The sequence below is a fragment of the Scyliorhinus torazame genome, chromosome 15, assembly GCF_047496885.1.
Source record: "Scyliorhinus torazame isolate Kashiwa2021f chromosome 15, sScyTor2.1, whole genome shotgun sequence".
In the NCBI taxonomy this organism is placed as follows: domain Eukaryota; kingdom Metazoa; phylum Chordata; class Chondrichthyes; order Carcharhiniformes; family Scyliorhinidae; genus Scyliorhinus; species Scyliorhinus torazame.
Window position 1 is genome coordinate 89755315 of NC_092721.1, and position 18750 is coordinate 89774064.

The window sequence follows — 18750 nt, forward strand, 5'->3', positions numbered from 1 at the left end:
TGGCCGGCTCCGGTGTCCCAGCGGTGATTGGCCGGCTCCGGTGTCCCAGCGGTGATTGGTCGACTCTGCTGTCCCAGCCGTGATTGGTCGGCCCCGGTGTCCCAGCGGTGATTGGTCGGCTCCCACATCCCAGCGGTGATTGGATATCTCAGGCTGATGCGCTGCCCGCCAGCTAGGGCCGGCCATCGCCGTGGTGCGCATGCGTGCGGCCCGGGGAGAGGCTCTCATTCAGGGTGAGTGAGAGGTAGGTAGCTTGACTCTAGCTCGTCTCAGCGTGGTGATTATAAACTGGGTTATTCCTCAATATGCGGTTCTTTCTGATCAGTTTCATTGTTAACTTTGTTTTCTCTATTCCTTTCAGAAATCCATCCCGGTTTCCAGATTTCAATGGAAACTTTATAAATCGAGCTGTCCATTTGTTAACTTTCAGCAGGCTGGCAGCATGAGTGCTGGAAATACCCTGTAAGTTCAGATCAGTCAGTCTTTGCAGCTCAGTTTTCAACATTTAATTTTGTGTTGGTTAGACATTTTGGAAAGTCTTTCACTTCAGTTGTGAGAGCGATTCACGAGGGATTTTCGGGGCTCAGTAGCTTCTTGACCATCACAGGGAAAGCACTCGGGACTGAGATCTTTCCAGTTCTGACAATCCCATCCGATGGCTCTAAGAAGTTGCTGATTTGCCTGAATTGTGCTTGCTTTCTGTACAGACTGGTTAGAACATAGAACATTACAGCGCAGTACAGGCCCTTCGGCCCTCGATGTTGCGCCGACCTGTGAAACCACTCTAAAGCCCATCTACACTATTCCCTTATCGTCCATATGTCTATCCTATGACCATTTGAATGCCCTTAGTGTTGGCGAGTCCACTACTGTTGCAGGCAGGGCATTCCACACACTTACTACTCTCTGAGTAAAGAACCTACCTCTGACATCTGTCCTATATCTATCTCCCCTCAATTTAAAGCTATGTCCTCTCGTGCTAGACATCACCATCCACGGAAAAAGGCTCTCACTGTCCACCCTATCTAATCCTCTGATCATCTTGTATGCCTCAATTAAGTCACCTCTTAACCTTCTCTCCAATGAAAACAGTCTCGAGTCCCTCAGCCTTCCCTCATAAGATCTTCCCTCCATACCAGGCAACATTTTGGTAAATCTCCTCTGCACCCTTTCCAATGCTTCCACATCCTTCCTATAATGCGGCGACCAGAATTGCACGCAATACTCCAAATGCGGCCGCACCAGAGTTTTGTACAGCTGCAACATGACCTCATGGCTCCGAAACTCAATCCCTCTACCAATAAAAGCTAACACACCGTACGCCTTCTTAACAACCCTCCCAACCTGGGTGGCAACTTTCAGGGATCTATGTACATGGACAACGAGATCTCTCTGCTCATCCACACTACCAAGAATCTTACCATTAGCCCAGTACTCTGACTTCCTGTTATTCCTTCCAAAATGAATTACCTCATACTTTTCTGCATTAAACTCCATTTGCCACCTCTCAGCCCAGCGCTGCAGCTTATCTATGTCCCTCTGTAACTTGTAACATCCTTCCGCACTGTCCACAACTCCACCGACATTACTGTCATCTGCAAATTTACTCACCCATCCTTCTACGCCCTCCTCCAGGTCATTTATAAAAATGACAAACCGCAGTGGACCCAAAACAGATCCTTGTGGTACACCACTAGTAACTGGACTCCAGTCTGAACATTTCCCATCAACCACCACACTTTGTCTTCTTCCAGCTAGCCAATTTCTGATCCAAACTGCTAAATCACCCTGAATCCCACGCCTCCGTATTTTCTGCAGTAGCCTACCGTGGGGAACCTTATCAAATGCTTTACTGAAATCCATATACACCACATCAACTGCTTTACCCTCATCCACCTGTTTGGTCACCTTCTCAAAGAACTCAATAAGGTTTGTGAGGCACGACCTACCCTTCACAAAACCATGTTGACTATCTCTAATCAAATTATTCCTTTCCAGATGATTATACACCCTATCTCTTATAAACCTTTCCAAGACTTTGCCCACAACAGAAGTAAGGCTCACTGGTCTATAGTTACCGGGGTTATCTCTACTCCCCTTCTTGAACAAGGGGACAACATTTGCTATTCTCCAGTCTTCTGGCACTATTCCAGTAGACAAAGATGACTTAAAGATCAAAGCCAAAGGCTCAGCAATCTCCTCCCTAGCTTCCCAGAGAATTCTAGGATAAATCCCAGGCGGCCCGGGGGACTTATCTATTTTCACACTTTCCAGAATTGCTAACACCTCCTCCTCATGAACCTCAAGCCCTTCTGCTGAGGGCTCGTTTAATGCATCGACGGCATCCGTCTGCTGTGGAAGCCATTTCCAAGGTGCTTACATCTTGAGAAGGTCGGACAGGAGGGCTGCCTTTGTGGCAAAACCGTCAATGTGATTCCTACAGTAGCCAACCAGTCCTAGAAATGACCGGAGGGGTGTGACACTATGGGGCAGGGGTAATTTGACGATCGAGTCGATTAGTTTCTGCTCGATCTCGCGTTGGCCGTGTGTGATCACTGTTCCTAAGTCAATCACTTTTTCCTGTAAAATCTGGGCCTTTTGGGGGTTGACTTTACAGCCAATTTGTTGAAGGAGTCCTAATAGTTCGACGAGAAGTGAAATGTACTCTCCCTTAGTGTCCGTCTGTAAAAGCAAATCATCTACATATTGGACCAGACAATTGGGTCGGGAAAATTTCCCTAATCCATTCACTTTTGAGGACCTGGATTCAGACATTACAGACTTGTAGTTGGCATTGCCAGGACCAGCTCTAGGGGCACCTGTGAATCTTGTGGTTTAAATGGTATTGTGACTATGGCTGCTGCTGAGCTGGGTAAAACTGCTCAGTTATCTTGCTGATCTCGTAACATTGTAAGCTACTGATCAGATGTCATGAACCCAGGAAATATTAAACAACTAATACAGTATGTTTATAGTCTCAAATAAAAGCAAAATACTGCCGGTGCTGGAAATCTGTAATAAGAACAGAAAATGCTGGATAAACTCTGCATGTCTGGCAGCATCTGTGGCGAGAGAAACACCGTTAATGTTTTGCGTCCATGTGGGTGGCACGTGGTGCAGTGGTTAGCACTGGGACTACGGCACTGAGGACTCTGGTTTGAATCCCTCCCTGGGTCACTGTCTGTGTGGAGTTTGCACATTCTCCCTGTGTCTGTGTGGGTTTCACCCCCACAACCCAAAGATGTGCAGGTTAGGTAGATTGGCTGTGCTAAATTGCCTCTTAATTGAGAAAAAAAAATGTTTTGAGTCCATGTGACCATTCTGCACAAAAGTTAACGCTGATGCTGCCGGACCTGCTGAGTTTATCCAGCATTTTCTGTTTTTATTTATGTTTGCCAACTGCCCTTGTACCCATGGGCCTCAGGATTCCAACAAGGGAGAGAAAGAGAAAAATTTGTGTGCTCGGACGCATCTTATTCTCGTTTACTACATATCTAATTCTTCAAAGTAACAAAGACACTATTAAGACAATTATGAGTGAAAAAAGTTCTTTGATTTCCTCGAATTAATTCAGTGTTTTGTAATATTACAGTGCAGATGAGGATACTTTTAAAATTTTGATTGCAACTGACATTCATCTTGGCTATTTGGAAAAAGATGCCATAAGAGGAAACGATACCCTTGTTACCTTTGATGAGATTTTAAGATGTGCGCAGGAGAATGAGGTAAGTCACCTGTAAAGGTGATAATGTTTCATAATAATACCAGGTATTCTTTTACTAGCCAAACATAATTGCACTCTGAATCAGAGATAAATACAATTACATATCACTCTGATTTCCCTGTCACAGTTTGAAATCAAACTGAATAGTGCAATTTTAAAAAGGAACTGGGTGAATGTTTTAGTTAAGAGAATTAAACAACAAATTACATTTATGTAGCATATAGGGGAAAATATCCCATGGTTCACAGAGGTGTGACTGAATGGACGTGGAATCATGGAAGGAGTGATTATGAGGAGTACAAGTACAGTGAGTTGAAGCAGGCTGCTAGAAGCTGTAAAAATGAGGAGCATTGAAGATTTGAAGCATATAAAGAGAAGAATGTGAGGCACTAGGTAACTTGGAGCCAGTAAAAGTAAATAAAGTTGAAGTGTTGGGCAGAAATGACTACGTTTAAATTAGCAGCAGAGTTTTTGGTGGGCTAGAAGTTAAGAAGGGTCAGCAAGGAGCAATAGAGGTGGCGATAAAGGCATGCAGATCAATTTTAGCAGTGGAGATAGGCTGTTGTGGAGGTGGGCCAATTTACAGAAGATTAAGGGTGCTCCAATATTGCAAGATTTACAGTTCCCATTATAAATGCGGACATGGACTTGTGGTGGCGGCTATGAGTTGATTGATCACACACAAGATGGCTCCCACATGGAGGTTTAGGTTTTGGCCCTTTCTGCCCGGTTAACGGACGTTTTGGTGGGAAACAGGACAGAGAAAGCTGATTGGTTTCTCCTCCGATGTGGAATGTCGGTGGGTTATAATACCGAGCTTACATCAAACAAAGCCCTTGCTCGACAGTTGAATGACACTCGTGGCGCAGTGAAGGAAGGTGTGGTGGAACAGGCTGGGTCGTCATCGCACTCCCCATTCCTGTTAAATGGAGTTTATCACAGGAGAGTTTAAGAAGCACCGGCAGGAGATACCGGAAGACCTGTCCTGGGTGATCAAGGCAACAATAGCTCCTTTTCGTGGGGCTTTGGAGAGGGTGGAGAAGAGAATGGAGTTGCAGTGACACGAGAGGCGGAGTGGGTGGTCTCTGATAACAGTGATCGGATCGTGTCGCTGAATGCAGAGCCCACAAAGTGTTGAGGGCCAGAGTGGACGACTAAGAAAATCGATCCAGGTGTCAAAAACCTAAGAATAGTTGGACTACCAGAGGGGGGTCGAAGGCACGAGCGTCTCCGACTACATGGCGAAGATGTCTGGGAAGCTGATCGAGGAGGGGGTCTTCGAGAAGACCCACCGGTTGCTGTGTCAGGCCGGGAGCTGGAGAACTGCCCCGGGCAGTGATCATCCGGCTGCATAAGTTCCAAGATGAGTGGATTTTGAAGTGGGCGAAATCCACACGAGACTAGCTGAGAAGGTCAGCTGATTCGTTTCTATCAGGACACTGGGGCCGAACTGGCAAAATGGGCTTCAACAAAGCCAAGATGGTGCTCTTTAGGATCAAGGTGCAAATCGGGATGCTGGACTTGGCAAAACTGTGGGTTACATTTAAGAACAAAGTTAATTTCTTTAATACGCCGGAGGAAGTAAATGACTTTGTTCGGAAGAATGGTCTAGGGGAGGGGACTAATGCTGATAATGTACAATCTTGACGTGTTTCTCAATTTGAATATTTGGAGATGTTATGATTGCGTGCATTGGTTTTTCCATTATGGTCAATGTTGGGATTGTTCAGAGTCTGTGTTTTTCTCTTGGTTTGGGTGTGTTCTTTTTGCAATAGTTTGGGTGGGGGATTGGGGGAAGGGTAGGTTGGACTATGAGGGTGGGACTCTTGTGTGGTTCTCCAAGGAGTGGGGGGTCGCCATGCCAGCAGGTGATGCTACTAAATGGAAGCAGGGTGGGGGCGGGGGCTGCAGCAGGTAGCCAGTGAGGGGGGGGGCAGACAGGTTTGAGGGGGTAGGCGTGTCCCCTGGGTTCAGGGCGGGGGTGGGGGAGGATGTAGTTGCGAGGTGGTTGGTTGGACGGAGAGTTTGGAGGGTGGGAAGGGTAGTAAGCTGGTAACGCATGTGTCGTTATAGTTGGGTGTAGGTGGGGATGGAGGCGGTGGTCATTCTGGCTGGGCCCGACCTTGATGGGAGCTTGGAGTTAACAAGATCTCTAGATTAGTTGGGGATGGCTGATCTTAATGGGGCGGGGGGGGGCTCAGAGATCCCCGTTGAGGATGGTGATATGGAATATGAGTGGGCTGAATGGCCTGGTGAAAAGATCCGGGATGTTTGCTGATTTGAAGAGCTTGAAGGTGGATGTTGTCTTCCTACAGGAGACGCATTTGAGGTTGAAAGACCAGGCAAGGCTAAGGAGGGGATGGATGGAGCAGGTGTACCACTTGGGGTTTGATTCAAATTTGGTGATCCTGTTCATTAAGAGGGTGGCTTTTACAGTGGGTGGCATAGTCCTGGACCCGGGTTTGTGGAGGGGAGGGGGGGGGCGAGGGGGGGTGCGGCGAGCGGTGTTATGGTACGGTACATGATGGTGAGTGGGGTGCTGGCAGGGACCCCAGTAGTCTTATTGAACATTTATGCACCTAATTGGGACGACATGGAGTTTATAAAGAAGGTGTTGGCAGCTTTCCCGGACCTCGACTCCTATCATGGGGGTTGATTTTGACTGCGTTTTGGACCCAAAGATGGATAGGTTGAGCCCCAAGTCGTTAGTAAAGCCGGTATTGCCGAAGGAAGTCGAGGTATTTGTTGAACAGATGGGCGGGGTGGATCACTGGAGGTTTAAGCATCCGGGAGAGGGGGAGTTCTCCTCTTCCCACGTGCTTTTGGTATACTCCCGAATAAACCGTTTTCGTTGTGGGGAAATCAATACTCCCGGGGATCGCAGGGACGGAATATCCGGCGATAGTGATCTCTGACCACGCACCACATTATGTAGATGTGAGGCAGGAAACAGGTCGAGCACAGAGGCCCCTGTGCAGATTAGGTCTGGTGCTCCTGGCGAATTAAGAGGTTTTGTGAGAAAGTAGCCTCGGCAACAGAGAATTATGTGGCGTTTAATCAGAATGGGGAGGCATTTGGTTAGCACTGTTGTCTCACGGCGCCGAGGTCCCAGGTTCGATCCCGGCACCTGGTCACTGTCCCTGCAAAGTTTCCACATTCTCCCGTGTCTGCGTGGATCTCACTCCCACAATCCAAAAACGATGTGCAGGGTAGGTGGATTGGCCATGCTAAATTGCTCCTTAATTGAAAAAAAGAACTGAGAACGCTAAATTTATTAAAAGAGAGAATGGGGAGGCATTGCACCCCAGTTTCTGGGAGTGCTGAAGGCGGTGGTCAGAGGGGAGGTAATTTCATATAAGGCCCACAGGGATAAGGTTGGGAGGGTGGAAAGGCAAAGGTTGGTTGATGCAATCTTGGAAGTGGATCAACGGTATTCCGTAACCCTGATGAAAGAGGTGTCAGCGGAGGGAAAGAGGTTACAGGTGGAGTTGGATCTGGTATCGATTGGAAAGGTTGTGAGTCAACTGCGCCGTTTGCAGGCGTACTCCATGAATAAAGGCCAGCCGTCTGTTAGCTCACCAGTTGAGTCAAAAGATGACTATGCAAGAAATGGCTCTGGCGAGGGACGAGGGGGGGGGGGGAGGCGGGGTGAGGGCTCTGGATAAAATCAGTGGAGCATTTGAGGCATTTTAGCGGGGGTTGTATAGGTTCAAACCCCTGGCAGAGGATTCCGAGATTGAGCGTTTTTTGGATGGATTAGACTTCCTGGTGGTGGAGAGGTTGCAGGGCACTGCCATTAGGACTGCAGGAGGCAATGGAGTGTATTAGGTCTATGCAATCGGGGACGTCACCGAGGCCCGATGGCTTCCTGGTGGAATTTTATAAACTATTTGCGGCTTCACTCATACCACACATTTATTGGGGATGTATAATGATGCGTTGGCGCGGGGAGGGGGGGGGAGATTACCGGCCATGCTGCCGCAAGCGTCCCTTTCCCTGAACCGAAAGAAGGATAAGGACCTGGTGGAATGGGCAACTTGTTGGCCCATCTTTCTGTTGAACACAAATGTGAAGGTATTAGCAAAGGCCTTGGCGAGCTGCATGGAAGGTTGTGTTCCGGGGGTGGTCTCCGAGGATTAGACTGGCTCTGTGAAGGGGCGACAACTGTCGAATAATTTTAGGTGGCTTTTGAATGTGGTCATGACCATGTCTTTGAGGAGGGGCTATAAGTAGTTATCTTATGGCTTTCGATCGGGTGGAATGGAAGTACCGTTTTAAGATCCTGGGACGGTTTAGGCCAACTGTTATCTCCTTGGTGAGATTGTTATACACCGCCCCCAAGGCGAGTGCAAGGTGAGCTCTGGATTCTTGCCATTTCTTGGGGCATGAGACAGGGATGCCTGTTGTTATTTATACTAACTAGTGAACTCCTGGCCATCGCACTTAGGTCATCGAAGGAATGGACAGGCATTGAAAAGGGGCGGGGCGGGTGGTAGAGAACACAGGGTGTCCCTTTACACGGATGATTTGTTACTGTAAACACAAGATCCCTCTGATCCTTGGTGCTTCCCAGGGTCCTGCCGTTTATCATGTATTTCTTTGCCTTGTTTGTCCTGCCCAAGTGTATCACCTCACACTTATCTGGTTTGAATTCCATTTTCCACTGATCAGCCTGTCTATATCCTCCTGTCAATGAAGGTTATCCTCCTCACTATTTACCACCGTACCAATTTTCTTATTGTCCGCAGCTAATGGGGGTAGGTTGGTGGAGGGTTGTTTTGGGGGTAAAATTAGTTAATTTGTAAAGATATGAAATGACAAACTGTAATATGGTTGCGTATATCTTTTATGACTGTGGAAACCTTTGTACTGTTTGGATTAAAATTATTTTTTTTTAAAAATGCAGACATGGAAATTTATATCAAAAATATTGATAGGATATGTATCCAGATTCAATATAGCCAAGAGCTGTATATCATAAAGTTTAATGGAAATGAGGTTCTATTTAATACATATGGCAAGTTGATTTTTGACTAAGGTTATGGGACTGGATTCTCCGCACCCCGACAGCTCAATCTCGGCCGGCACCGGGACGGAGAATCCATTTTCCCGCACGGAATCGGGATCGGCGGCAGTTCCTCGATTATCCGGGCCCCGAAAAGCAAGAGTACGCCACGCCGTGTATCCCCTACCTACGGCCATTGCTGGAGGCCCACCTTGCCATTCCCCGCCCCCGACCGGCCAAAATCCCGACAGCATGGATCTAACATGGTCCTACCTGTCGGGATACTAGTGTGGCGGCTGCAGACTCAGTCCCCGGCCGCCATGGTCGGGGGCGGGCCGATCGTAGGGCAGGGGAGGGCCTTATACGCCAGCGGGCTAATTCTGGGCGGGCGATCGGGGTCGGGCGCACAGCCGATCGGGGGCACTATTTGTAAGGTCCAGCTCCGTGGTCTGAGTCCGCCATGGAGCACGGTGCGGCCGCTGGAGGCTGTTGCCAAGTGCATGTGCGGCCTCCGACCCGGAGGTGCGGGGTCCCATATCTGCAGCAAAAGCTGCGAGGTTCCCGACGGGTCCCTGCTAGCCCCCTGCAGGGCTATGAATATGTGGCCCTTTCATGACAGTTTTTCTGGCATGAAAGGCCACAGTTTTTACGACGGCATGGGGACATAGTCCCAAAAACGGAGAATCCAGCCCATGGTCACCCCTCTTGATCATAGCATTTTGGCTTGCTGTGTATTTTCTGCTTTTTGTTTTTTAAAATATATTTTAAAGTACCCAATTTGTTTTTTTTCCAATTAAGGGGCAATTTAGTGTGGCCAATCCACCTACCTTGCACATCTTTGAGTTGTGGGGGTGAGACTCGTACAGACACAGGGAGAATGTGCAAACTCCACACGGACAGTGACCCGGGGCCGGGATCGAACCCAGGTCCTCGGCGTCGTGAGGCAGCAGTGCTAACCACTGCATCACCGTGCTGCCCCAATTTCATTCATTTTGTAAAGCACTTTGAGACCTATTTCTGTTTTGAAGATGCTGTATAAATGTATGCTGTTAAATACCAATGACCTTGATCACTGATCTGTGAATAAAAACTGTTGTTTTTGTTGCAATTCTTTTTATCGTATATCATGCTGCATCAAAGATAGATGACTCACACTTGAGAATTGGTTTATAATTTGAATGATTAGACTACTGACATGATCCTCTGTTGGCCCTCCTACTCCTGGTTGTGCTATACCCATGTAAATCCTATGGTGTTGGTTTAGGTTTACTCTGAAACAATGCAAGTAACTTTTTAAATGACCAATTGCTTAAGTATAATAAACTTGGGGAAGAAATGTCAGAGTTGAATTACTGTAACTAAAATCTAGTTTGTTTTCTTTGTTCGCCATCTGAAGGAATAGTTGGTTTGGCTTTGCCAGTGCGGCTCTGCAGTTGGCTGCTCCAATGCAGTGTAGGGTAGGTACATTAGTCTGAAGATCCCTTTCTCTAGGAAGCTATATAGTTCTGCTTGGCTGCTGAAATGAGAATTCTCATGATCCTATCACACTCTTGGGAGCATGTGCACAAACTGCTCAGACAATTGTTCCGTTATGTTGGTTAATTAACCTAAAGTTTAGTCTAGGTCATCCTTAATCATAGTTAAAGTAACATTTATTTTTACTTTGTTTTACCTTGCATCAGCCAAAATTCAGAAATAAATTTATTCTGCTTTATCTCTGCCCACTTCTTAGGTTGATTTTATACTGCTGGGAGGCGATCTCTTTCATGACAACAAACCCTCCCGTAAGACATTACATACCTGTATGGAGTTATTGAGAAAATACTGCATGGGGGATAATCCAATACAGTTTGAAATTTTAAGCGATCAGTCGGTTAATTTTGGTTTTAGCAAGTAAGTACTTTTTATATATACATTTGTGGGTATTATTTATTTACGTCTGTTTTCCTGTTGTTTAAGGTAATTGTATTAGAATTCTTGCTAACGATTGATTTCAGAGAATCTTTTCGGAGTTCCGCAAGATTTGGAAATCTAAATGTTCTTGCCATTTATTCAGTTTTTTTACTTTTGCATTTTTATTTTGTGACCGGTTTTAGCTACAAACTGTAGTGGATCGTTTGGGTAGCATTAAATTCAAGGTAACTCCTGGAACAATGAAAACCACCTTTGTACATGGGTTTTGTTAACATAGCAAATTCATACGAACAGCTAAATAGATGTTGGCACGAAAAGGGCATGGTATACAAAAGTGGTTATGCTTTGTAGCACAACACTTCTATATATTCTTAGCCTTTGTCTATCTATCAGTGTTGATATGCTGAACTTGGCATCTGGATGGTTCAACATCGTGGTAGAAACATTGCCTTTCTGAATATTTGCTATTACATTTTGATACATATGAGGTCTTGCACTATTTGGCTTTCTTTTAAAAAAATATTTTTATTAAGCTTTTGTAATTTTAATCAAGAATACAACCAACAACAGTGAACTTAAAAAAAGAAAACAATAAGCTAATCTCCCCACCCCCGCCCCGAATGTGCTCCCTCCCCACCTACCCTCCTTTAACAGCGAACAGTGACCAATTCCTTGAAATACAATGTAATGGTTCTCATTTCTGGCAGAACCCTTCAGTTGACGCCCTTACGGTGTATTTGACCTTCCTGAGGTGTAAAAACTCCATTAGGTCCTCCAGCCAGGGCGGCACGTGGCGCAGAGGTTAGCACTGCTGCCTCGCAGCACCGAGGACCCGGGTTCGATCCTGACTCTGGGTCACTGTCCGTGTAAGTTTGCACATTCTCCCCATGTATGCGTGGGTCTCATCCGCCCAATCCAAAAAGATGTGCCGTGTGAGGCAGCACGGTGACGCAGTGTTAGTACTGCTGCCTCACGGCGCCGAGTTCCAAGTTCGATTCCGGCTCTGGGTCACTGTCCGTGTGGAGTTTGCACATTCTCCCCGTGTTTGTGTGAGGTTCGCCCCCACAACCCAAAGATGTGCAGGGTCGGTGGATTGGCCATGCTAAATTTCCTCTTATTTGGAAAAAACAATATCCAGTCCCTTAGCCACGCTGAGGCAGTTGGTGGCATTGCCAGCCTCCAAATCAACAGGACTCTCCTCCGAGCAACCATTGAGGCGAAGGCAAGGATAGCTGTCCGCAGTCCCGGCACATCTGAGACCCCAAATATAGCAGCGAAAGGACAGGACTACAGCTCAATGTTCAGGCTCACCGACATGGTGCTGCAAAAGGAGACCCAAATCCCCACAAACTTGGGACAGGACCAGAACCTGTACGTGTGATTAGCGGCCCCCTTGAATAGTGCTCGTACCTATCCTCAACCCCCACAAATAAACAACTCATTCTGGCCTCGGTGAGGTGCGTCCTAAACACTACCTTGAGCTGGATCAGCCTCGGCCTCGCGCATGATGACGTGGCGTTAACCCTGTGGAGGGCGTCACTCCACACCTCTTCCAATGTAGGCTCCAGCTCCTCCTCCCACTTGGTCTTAACCATTCCACCGCGCCTGGATCTCCCCCAAATCCTGCCTGCATATGCCGGATGTACAACCCTCTTCCGACCCCGAACAGGAAGGATTCTCTCCAGCAAGGATGATGGCAGTGCTAACAAGAATGCCAGAAACATCCATTTGACAAAATTTTGTACCTGGAGGTACCTAAGTGAGTCCGAGCCCAAGAGCCCAAATTTCTCAATTCTTCGAGGCTGGCAAACTGCCCTCCACGAATAAATCGTACACTCTCTCCAGCCCCTTCAGCACCCCAAATGTTGCATTCAACCGTGCCAACTCAAACAAGTGGTTAACACAAATGGGGGCAGCCTTGACACTGACCTCAGCTTGAAATGCTGATGGAGTTGCCTCCAAATGGAGACACTATCCGGGTTTGGTGAGTACTTTGCTGGAGCAAATGGCAGCAACGCCATCAGCAGTGCCCCCAAACTGGACCCTCTACACAACCCAGACTCCATCCGCACCCAGGTAGACCCCGGGTCTCCACACCACCCCAACACCTTCTCTGCTCGAGGAGCCCAGCAATAAAATATCAGATTTGACAGAGCAAGACCCCTCGTGGCCTGACTGTCCATCCCTCTATAGATACCCTTCGAATCTTCAGAGTTTCCCCCGAGCATATGAAGCCTCAACCCCCGGAAAAATGACTTGGGTAGAAAAACTAGAAGACATTGAAATATCTGTTTTGCTTTCTATTTTCTCATCCCTCTTGCCAGTAATTTGTCCTCGAGGTGCACAACGAACAACTAATTTTTATTTTTCATAGGACATTAAGTAACACAAAGTAATGCTTAATAAAGTTTTTTCTTTTTCTTAATTTTTCCAATTAAGGCACAATTTAGCATTGCCAATGCACCTACCCTGCACATCTTTGGTTTGTGGGGGTGAGACCCATGTAGACACTGGGAGAGTGTGCAAACTCCACACGGACGGGGCCGGGATCGAACCCGGGTCCTTGGCACCATGAGACAGCAGTGCTAAACACTGCGCCACCGTGCCGTCCAAATACTTAACAAAGTTGCGCAGTGACTTTACTGACTTCATGCGGATCTTGCCTCCGAATTCGTACTTGGACGCATCAATAACGTGGGCTGATTCCTTTCTGTCTTGTTCTCCTTTTAAAAACTGGCATGCTGTCTCTCTTCTAAACTCTTCATATTCCCACTATTGCTGCTGACGGCTGGTGCTTATTAACCCCTCCTGACACACAGCTTATCTTCATGATCAGTGGTGTTCCTGAACTCTGTTGTGGGCAGTGTATGATCAGTGTCTGATTGGTTTAAGTGTTTATGTTCATTCTCTGATTGGTTTCTTAAGAGTGATGGTTATTTACAGATCTTACTTTCTATTACCTTGTGACTGATTCTATAAGAGCGGCACGGTAGCACAGAGGGTGGCACGGTAGTACAGTGGTTAGCACTGTTGCTTCACAGCTCCAGGGTCCCAGATTCAATTCCCAGCTTGGGCCATTGTGTAGAGTCTGCACGTTTTCCTTGTGTCTGCATGGGTTTCCTCCGGTTTCTTCCCACAATCCAAAGATGTGCAGGTTAGGTGGATTGGCCATGCTGAATTGTCCTTGGTGTCCACTAAGGTTAGGTGGGGTAGCTGGGTTATGGGGATAGGGTGAGGTATGTGCTTTAGTGGAGTGTTCTTTCCAAGGGCCGGTGTAGGCTCGATGGGCCGAATGGCCACCTTCTGCACTATAAATTCTATGAAGGTGTCAATTATCCTTCGGACAGTCCCTGTCATTATAGCTTTTTCTGTACTTTCATTACCTTTTTTGGCTTTCTACTAATATAATGGGCCCCCTTATAATTATTTCTTAATCTACTTATTTGAGAGAAGAGAGTTAGATGGTGATAAGTACTGATGATTAACTTCTGGGTTCATCATCCCAAATACCTAAATGATGTATGGGTATCAATATTGGATATCCTATAGGATTTCCTGAGGATTTCCTCAAGGTAGTGTCCTTGGCTGAACCATCTTCAGTTGCTTCATCAATTACCTTCCTCCATCATAAGGGCAGAAGAGGGGATGTTTGCAGATGACTGCACAATGTTCAGCACCATTCACGACTCTTCAGATACTGACGCAGTCCATACCCAAATGTAGCAAGACCTGGACAATATCCAGGCTTGGGCTGACATTCGTGCCACACCAGTGCCAGGAAATGGCCATCTCCTACAAGAGAGGCTCAACCCATTGCCCCTTGACATTCTTTGGCATTACCATTGCTGAATCATCCACTATCAAAATCCTGGGGTTACCATTGACAAGAAACTGAACCGGACTAGCCCTATAAATACTATGGCCAACTGCGCGGTCGAAGACGAGGAATCATGTGGCGAGTAACCCCCCCCCCTGTCGCTGGGTCAAAATCCTGGAACTGTCTCCCGAACAGCACAGTGGGTGTACCTACTCCTCAGGAACTGAAGCTGTCCAAGAAGGCAGCTCATCACCACCTTCTGAAGGGCAACTAGGAATGAGCAATAAATGTTGGCCCGCATACCATCTATTCATTAAAAAAAATTCTCACTGAGGCATGGTGCTTATCAGTCATTTTGCTGAAATAGTTACTTCCGGCGACCGGAGAATCGGTTCGCGCGTGCGGTCGACGTGGAGCCGGTCGGGGGCCGTTGAAAGAGGACCCCGCGTTGATTCTCCGCGGTCGACCGGCCGAGTTCCCGCCGGCGTGGTTCGTGTATGGTTCCACCCGGCGGCAGCTCGGCGTTGCGGCGGCTGTCCTGGTGGGGCAGGGGGATCAGTCTCCGGGGGGGGGGGGGGGGGGTGTCCTCCACAACGGCCAGGCCTGCGATTGGGGGCCACAGATTGGCGCGGGGCCGGGGGGGGGGGGGTCCCGACCTTCTTTTGCGCCAGCCTGCTGTGTGGCTCCACCATGTTGTGCGGCGCGGAAGTGGCGAGGAGTGCAGGGCCGCGTACGGCAGCGCAGAGCACTCTGTGAGCTACAGAATTGCTGGGCCAAGAGGCCCGTTTACGCCGGCGTCAACACTTAGCCGGGATTTTAGAGAATCCTGGCCAGTATTTTTGCATTCTGGAACTGGGTCACGTGACTTCTGTGACTTCTGGTTTCAATCTAGCCTTATCTGAGCCACTGTCTCGAGAGCTGTTCAGTCGTAGACATTTTATCTCTGTGAAGCAGCTTGTGTCCTTGCAAATGCAACATAGTAACTGCTGTAGTCCAGTGCCTTGTGCAAAAGTGGTTCTGTTCAAATATATATGGGCACGATTTAACGGGATAAAAACAGAGTTCTATTTTAGGTGCGTTTAGCGGGGTGTTTCTCAGCGCCTGCCAGAGGCGGTGCGAGCGCCACAAGCCTCTCACGAGATTTAACAAACTTGTCGCGTCACAGAGTCTGGCGCGACAAGGCCGTTCGATATGTCCAGCCAATGACGTTATTAATTAATATTCTATATAATGCATCTTCATAATTCAGCAAAGGAACAGTTATAAGCCAGAATAGTGTGTGGCTTGAGGGGAACTTGCAGGTGGTGTTCCTAAGTGTTTGGTGTCCTTTCAGTTGTTAGTGCTTGCAAGTTGGCTTTTTAACCAAAAACTGAAACTTGGTTTACTCATGGCTATTTGCTACCTTCATTTATTTTCTTCAGATTTCCTTGGGTAAACTATCAAGATGGAAATTTAAATGTCTCGATTCCTGTTTTCAGTGTTCATGGCAACCATGATGACCCTACAGGGGTAAGATTGCTTCCAGTTACTTTACAAAATGAAATCATAGAATCATAATTGCACACAAGGCCATTTGGTCCCTCCAGCCCATGTCAGCCATTTGTACATCAAGACGTAAGGTGCAATTTAACAAAAAAACAGAGTCCCATTTTGGGCCCGAACAGCGGGGTGTTTATGGTGTTTTTTCAGGGCCTCTGCGGGGAATGCCCCTCTGTGTGTGGGTCTGTCTGTGTGTGTGGGTCTGTCTGTGTGTGTGGGTCTGTCTGTGTGTGTGGGTCTGTCTGTGTGTGTGGGTCTGTCTGTGTGTGTGGGTCTGTCTGTGTGTGTGGGTCTGTCTGTGTGTGTGGGTGTGTCTGTCTCTGTGTGTCTGTCTCTGTGTGTCTGTCTCTGTGTGTCTGTGTGTGTGTGTCTGTCTCTGTGTTTGTGTGTGTCTGTCTGTGTGTGTGTCTGTCTGTGTGTGTCTGTCTGTGTGTGTGTCTGTGTCTGTGTGTATGTCTGCCTATCTGTGTGTCTCTGTGTGTGTCTCTGTCTGTCTGTGTGTCTGTCTGTGTCTGTCTGTGTCTGTCTGTGTCTGTCTGTCTGTCTGTCTGTCTGTCTGTCTGTGTGTCTGTCTGTCTGTGTGTCTGTGTGTCTGTCTGTGTGTCTGTCTGTGTGTCTGTCTGTGTGTCTGTCTGTGTGTCTGTCTCCCTCTCTCTCTCCCTCTCTCTCTCCCTCTCTCTCCCTCTCTCTCTCCCTCTCTCTCTCCCTCTCTCTCTCCCTCTCTCTCTCCGTCTGTCTCTCTCTCTCTCTCTCTCTCTTCCCCTCCCTCTCTCTCTTCCCCTCCCTCTCTCTCTTCCCCTCCCTCTCTCTCTTCCCCTCCCTCTCTCTCCCCCCCTCTCTCTCCCCCCTCTCTCTCTCTCCCCCTCTCTTTCTCGTTCTCTTTCTGCCTCTCTGACTCCTTCTCTGACTCACTTTCTGCCTCTCTCTTTCTTTGATTCTCTCTCTCTGTTTTGCCCTTGCACTCCTCCCCCCTAACGTCCGAGTTGAATTGAAATCACAGTATTTTTTTAAAGATTTATTTATATTCCTATTTGCAATTGGGAACTTTCATCATGGTATGGAATTTTACCAGGCAGTTGGAGGTGGGATTGGTGTTGGCCAGGCTGAAAAATTGCAGAAACAGACATTGGCCTCATTGTTTTCCCCCCTCCCCCTGGAGTCACTGTGGGTAAAACGGACAGCTTAGTACTGCAACTAAAAGATCAATAAAGCTTTATTTTGTGGTTACAATGGCTCTTTCCCAATATAGCATGTTGTGTTTGCAATGAGACATCAAGCCACGATCATTACAGCACCATAAAAGGGAAATCAGCAGTAAATGATCCAGCCACGGGGTAAGGCTAGAATTAACTTGCGTGAACAACTCTCTGAACTAAGTAATTTGGACAGTTTGAAGGGAAAGTTGGTGTCAATGAGACCAGTTGGAGAGAAAATGGAGATATTGACCTTTAAAGCTGTGTCCTTACACAGCGACATGGGTTTCACATGGTCTGAGGCCAGAACTGCAGGGAAAGCAAGCACCACAGGACCAGCAGTTGTAGCATCCAGCACGGGAATGGCATCAGGACACAGTACAGAGAATGGTTGACGGGCTGCACCCAGAAGAAGGGACTCTGCGCTCAGGATCCAGAAGCCAAACATCAGCTTTCTCAACCTGTCAAAGCAGCAATGGTTCTGAAGTCTGCGGCTTTCTTGTTAGCTGGTTGCTAACCTGTGTGCCCTGATCAAGGATGACAATGTCATTAGGAGTAAGCGATCACCCATTGTCGGTGATGGGCAAGGTTACTGCAGTTTTGAAATTGTTATGCATCTGACTCATTTCAGGGCTCAGCTCATCTAAATCAACAGCCCACAAATGTATCAGTCAGATCTTGGATGCCTTATATTGGAGAGCCTCCAAGGACATTAAGCTCGAAACAGATGCATCCAGACAAGCCCAGAGGACTGCAGAATTCACCCCTTTGGCAAGCTTTTCTTAGCTCCAGGGCACCATTGACATTGTGTGGTGCTCAAAGCACCTGTGGACCGGCCAGTTGTTTCTGTTGGATGAGTTTCCATTCATTCACAGGAAAATCCTGCAGGTGTATATGTGCCTGTCGGGGAGGCTGCTGGGAAGGGCTGTTACCTGCTGGCACCTTGAGGAGAGACCCCAATTCAATTATTTCTATATACTTGTTCCCTCTGAGAGTTGACCTGCACATCCCTGCTAACCAAATGTGGGTGAGCATTTGGAAATACTGCTTTGCCATGGAGGCAACTGCTTGTGCAATTCTTGTCAATGGACGTGCCATCGTAAGAAGACCATTGTTGTGTGACTGGATCCACTCATTGACCTGCTGCTTGAAATTAGCCACTCTTTCAGTGAAGCTCATACATCACATCTCAACACATCGAGGAACAGTGTTTGCAATATTTTTGTTTTACGAAGGAGATATTAAGTGAAATCTGCCACTTCTTGTAGGTAGACTTGCAGCTGCAAAGCATGAACTTCTTCACATCAGGGTCCTTACAGACTGGGATAGGTGACATCTCTTAAAGTCTTCCAGTATACAGATCAGTGCGATATTAGGGAGTGACTGACTTTATTTGTGCCACGAGCAGAGTGCATGGCATTCCCTCTGACTAGAGATGAGGAATACGGAGCATGCACATGGCTTTGCGACGATTGTAGGCTTCCTCATTGCGCAGGGTGCCATCAACGGCACACACCTACTTCTATGGGCAGTAGATCTAAATGCAGAGATGCACCGC

The 18750-nt window shown here is 47.5% G+C and overlaps 1 protein-coding gene across 2 annotated transcripts in view; it reads left to right on the forward strand.

Annotated features, from left to right (window-relative positions):
- Nucleotides 1-156: 156 nt before the first annotated feature.
- Nucleotides 157-18750, forward strand: part of mre11a (MRE11 homolog A, double strand break repair nuclease) — a 117937-nt gene continuing 99343 nt past the window's right edge. The window contains exons 1-5 of one of the 2 annotated variants that reach the window (XM_072476417.1): nucleotides 157-233; nucleotides 362-462; nucleotides 3593-3725; nucleotides 10462-10622; nucleotides 15882-15969. In XM_072476417.1, coding sequence (XP_072332518.1) covers nucleotides 443-462; nucleotides 3593-3725; nucleotides 10462-10622; nucleotides 15882-15969 — 402 coding nt within the window. In that variant the 5' untranslated portion in view covers nucleotides 157-233; nucleotides 362-442. Of the gene's footprint in view, nucleotides 245-361; nucleotides 463-3592; nucleotides 3726-10461; nucleotides 10623-15881; nucleotides 15970-18750 lie in introns of both variants that reach the window. The other variant, XM_072476418.1, reaches the window with a different exon arrangement.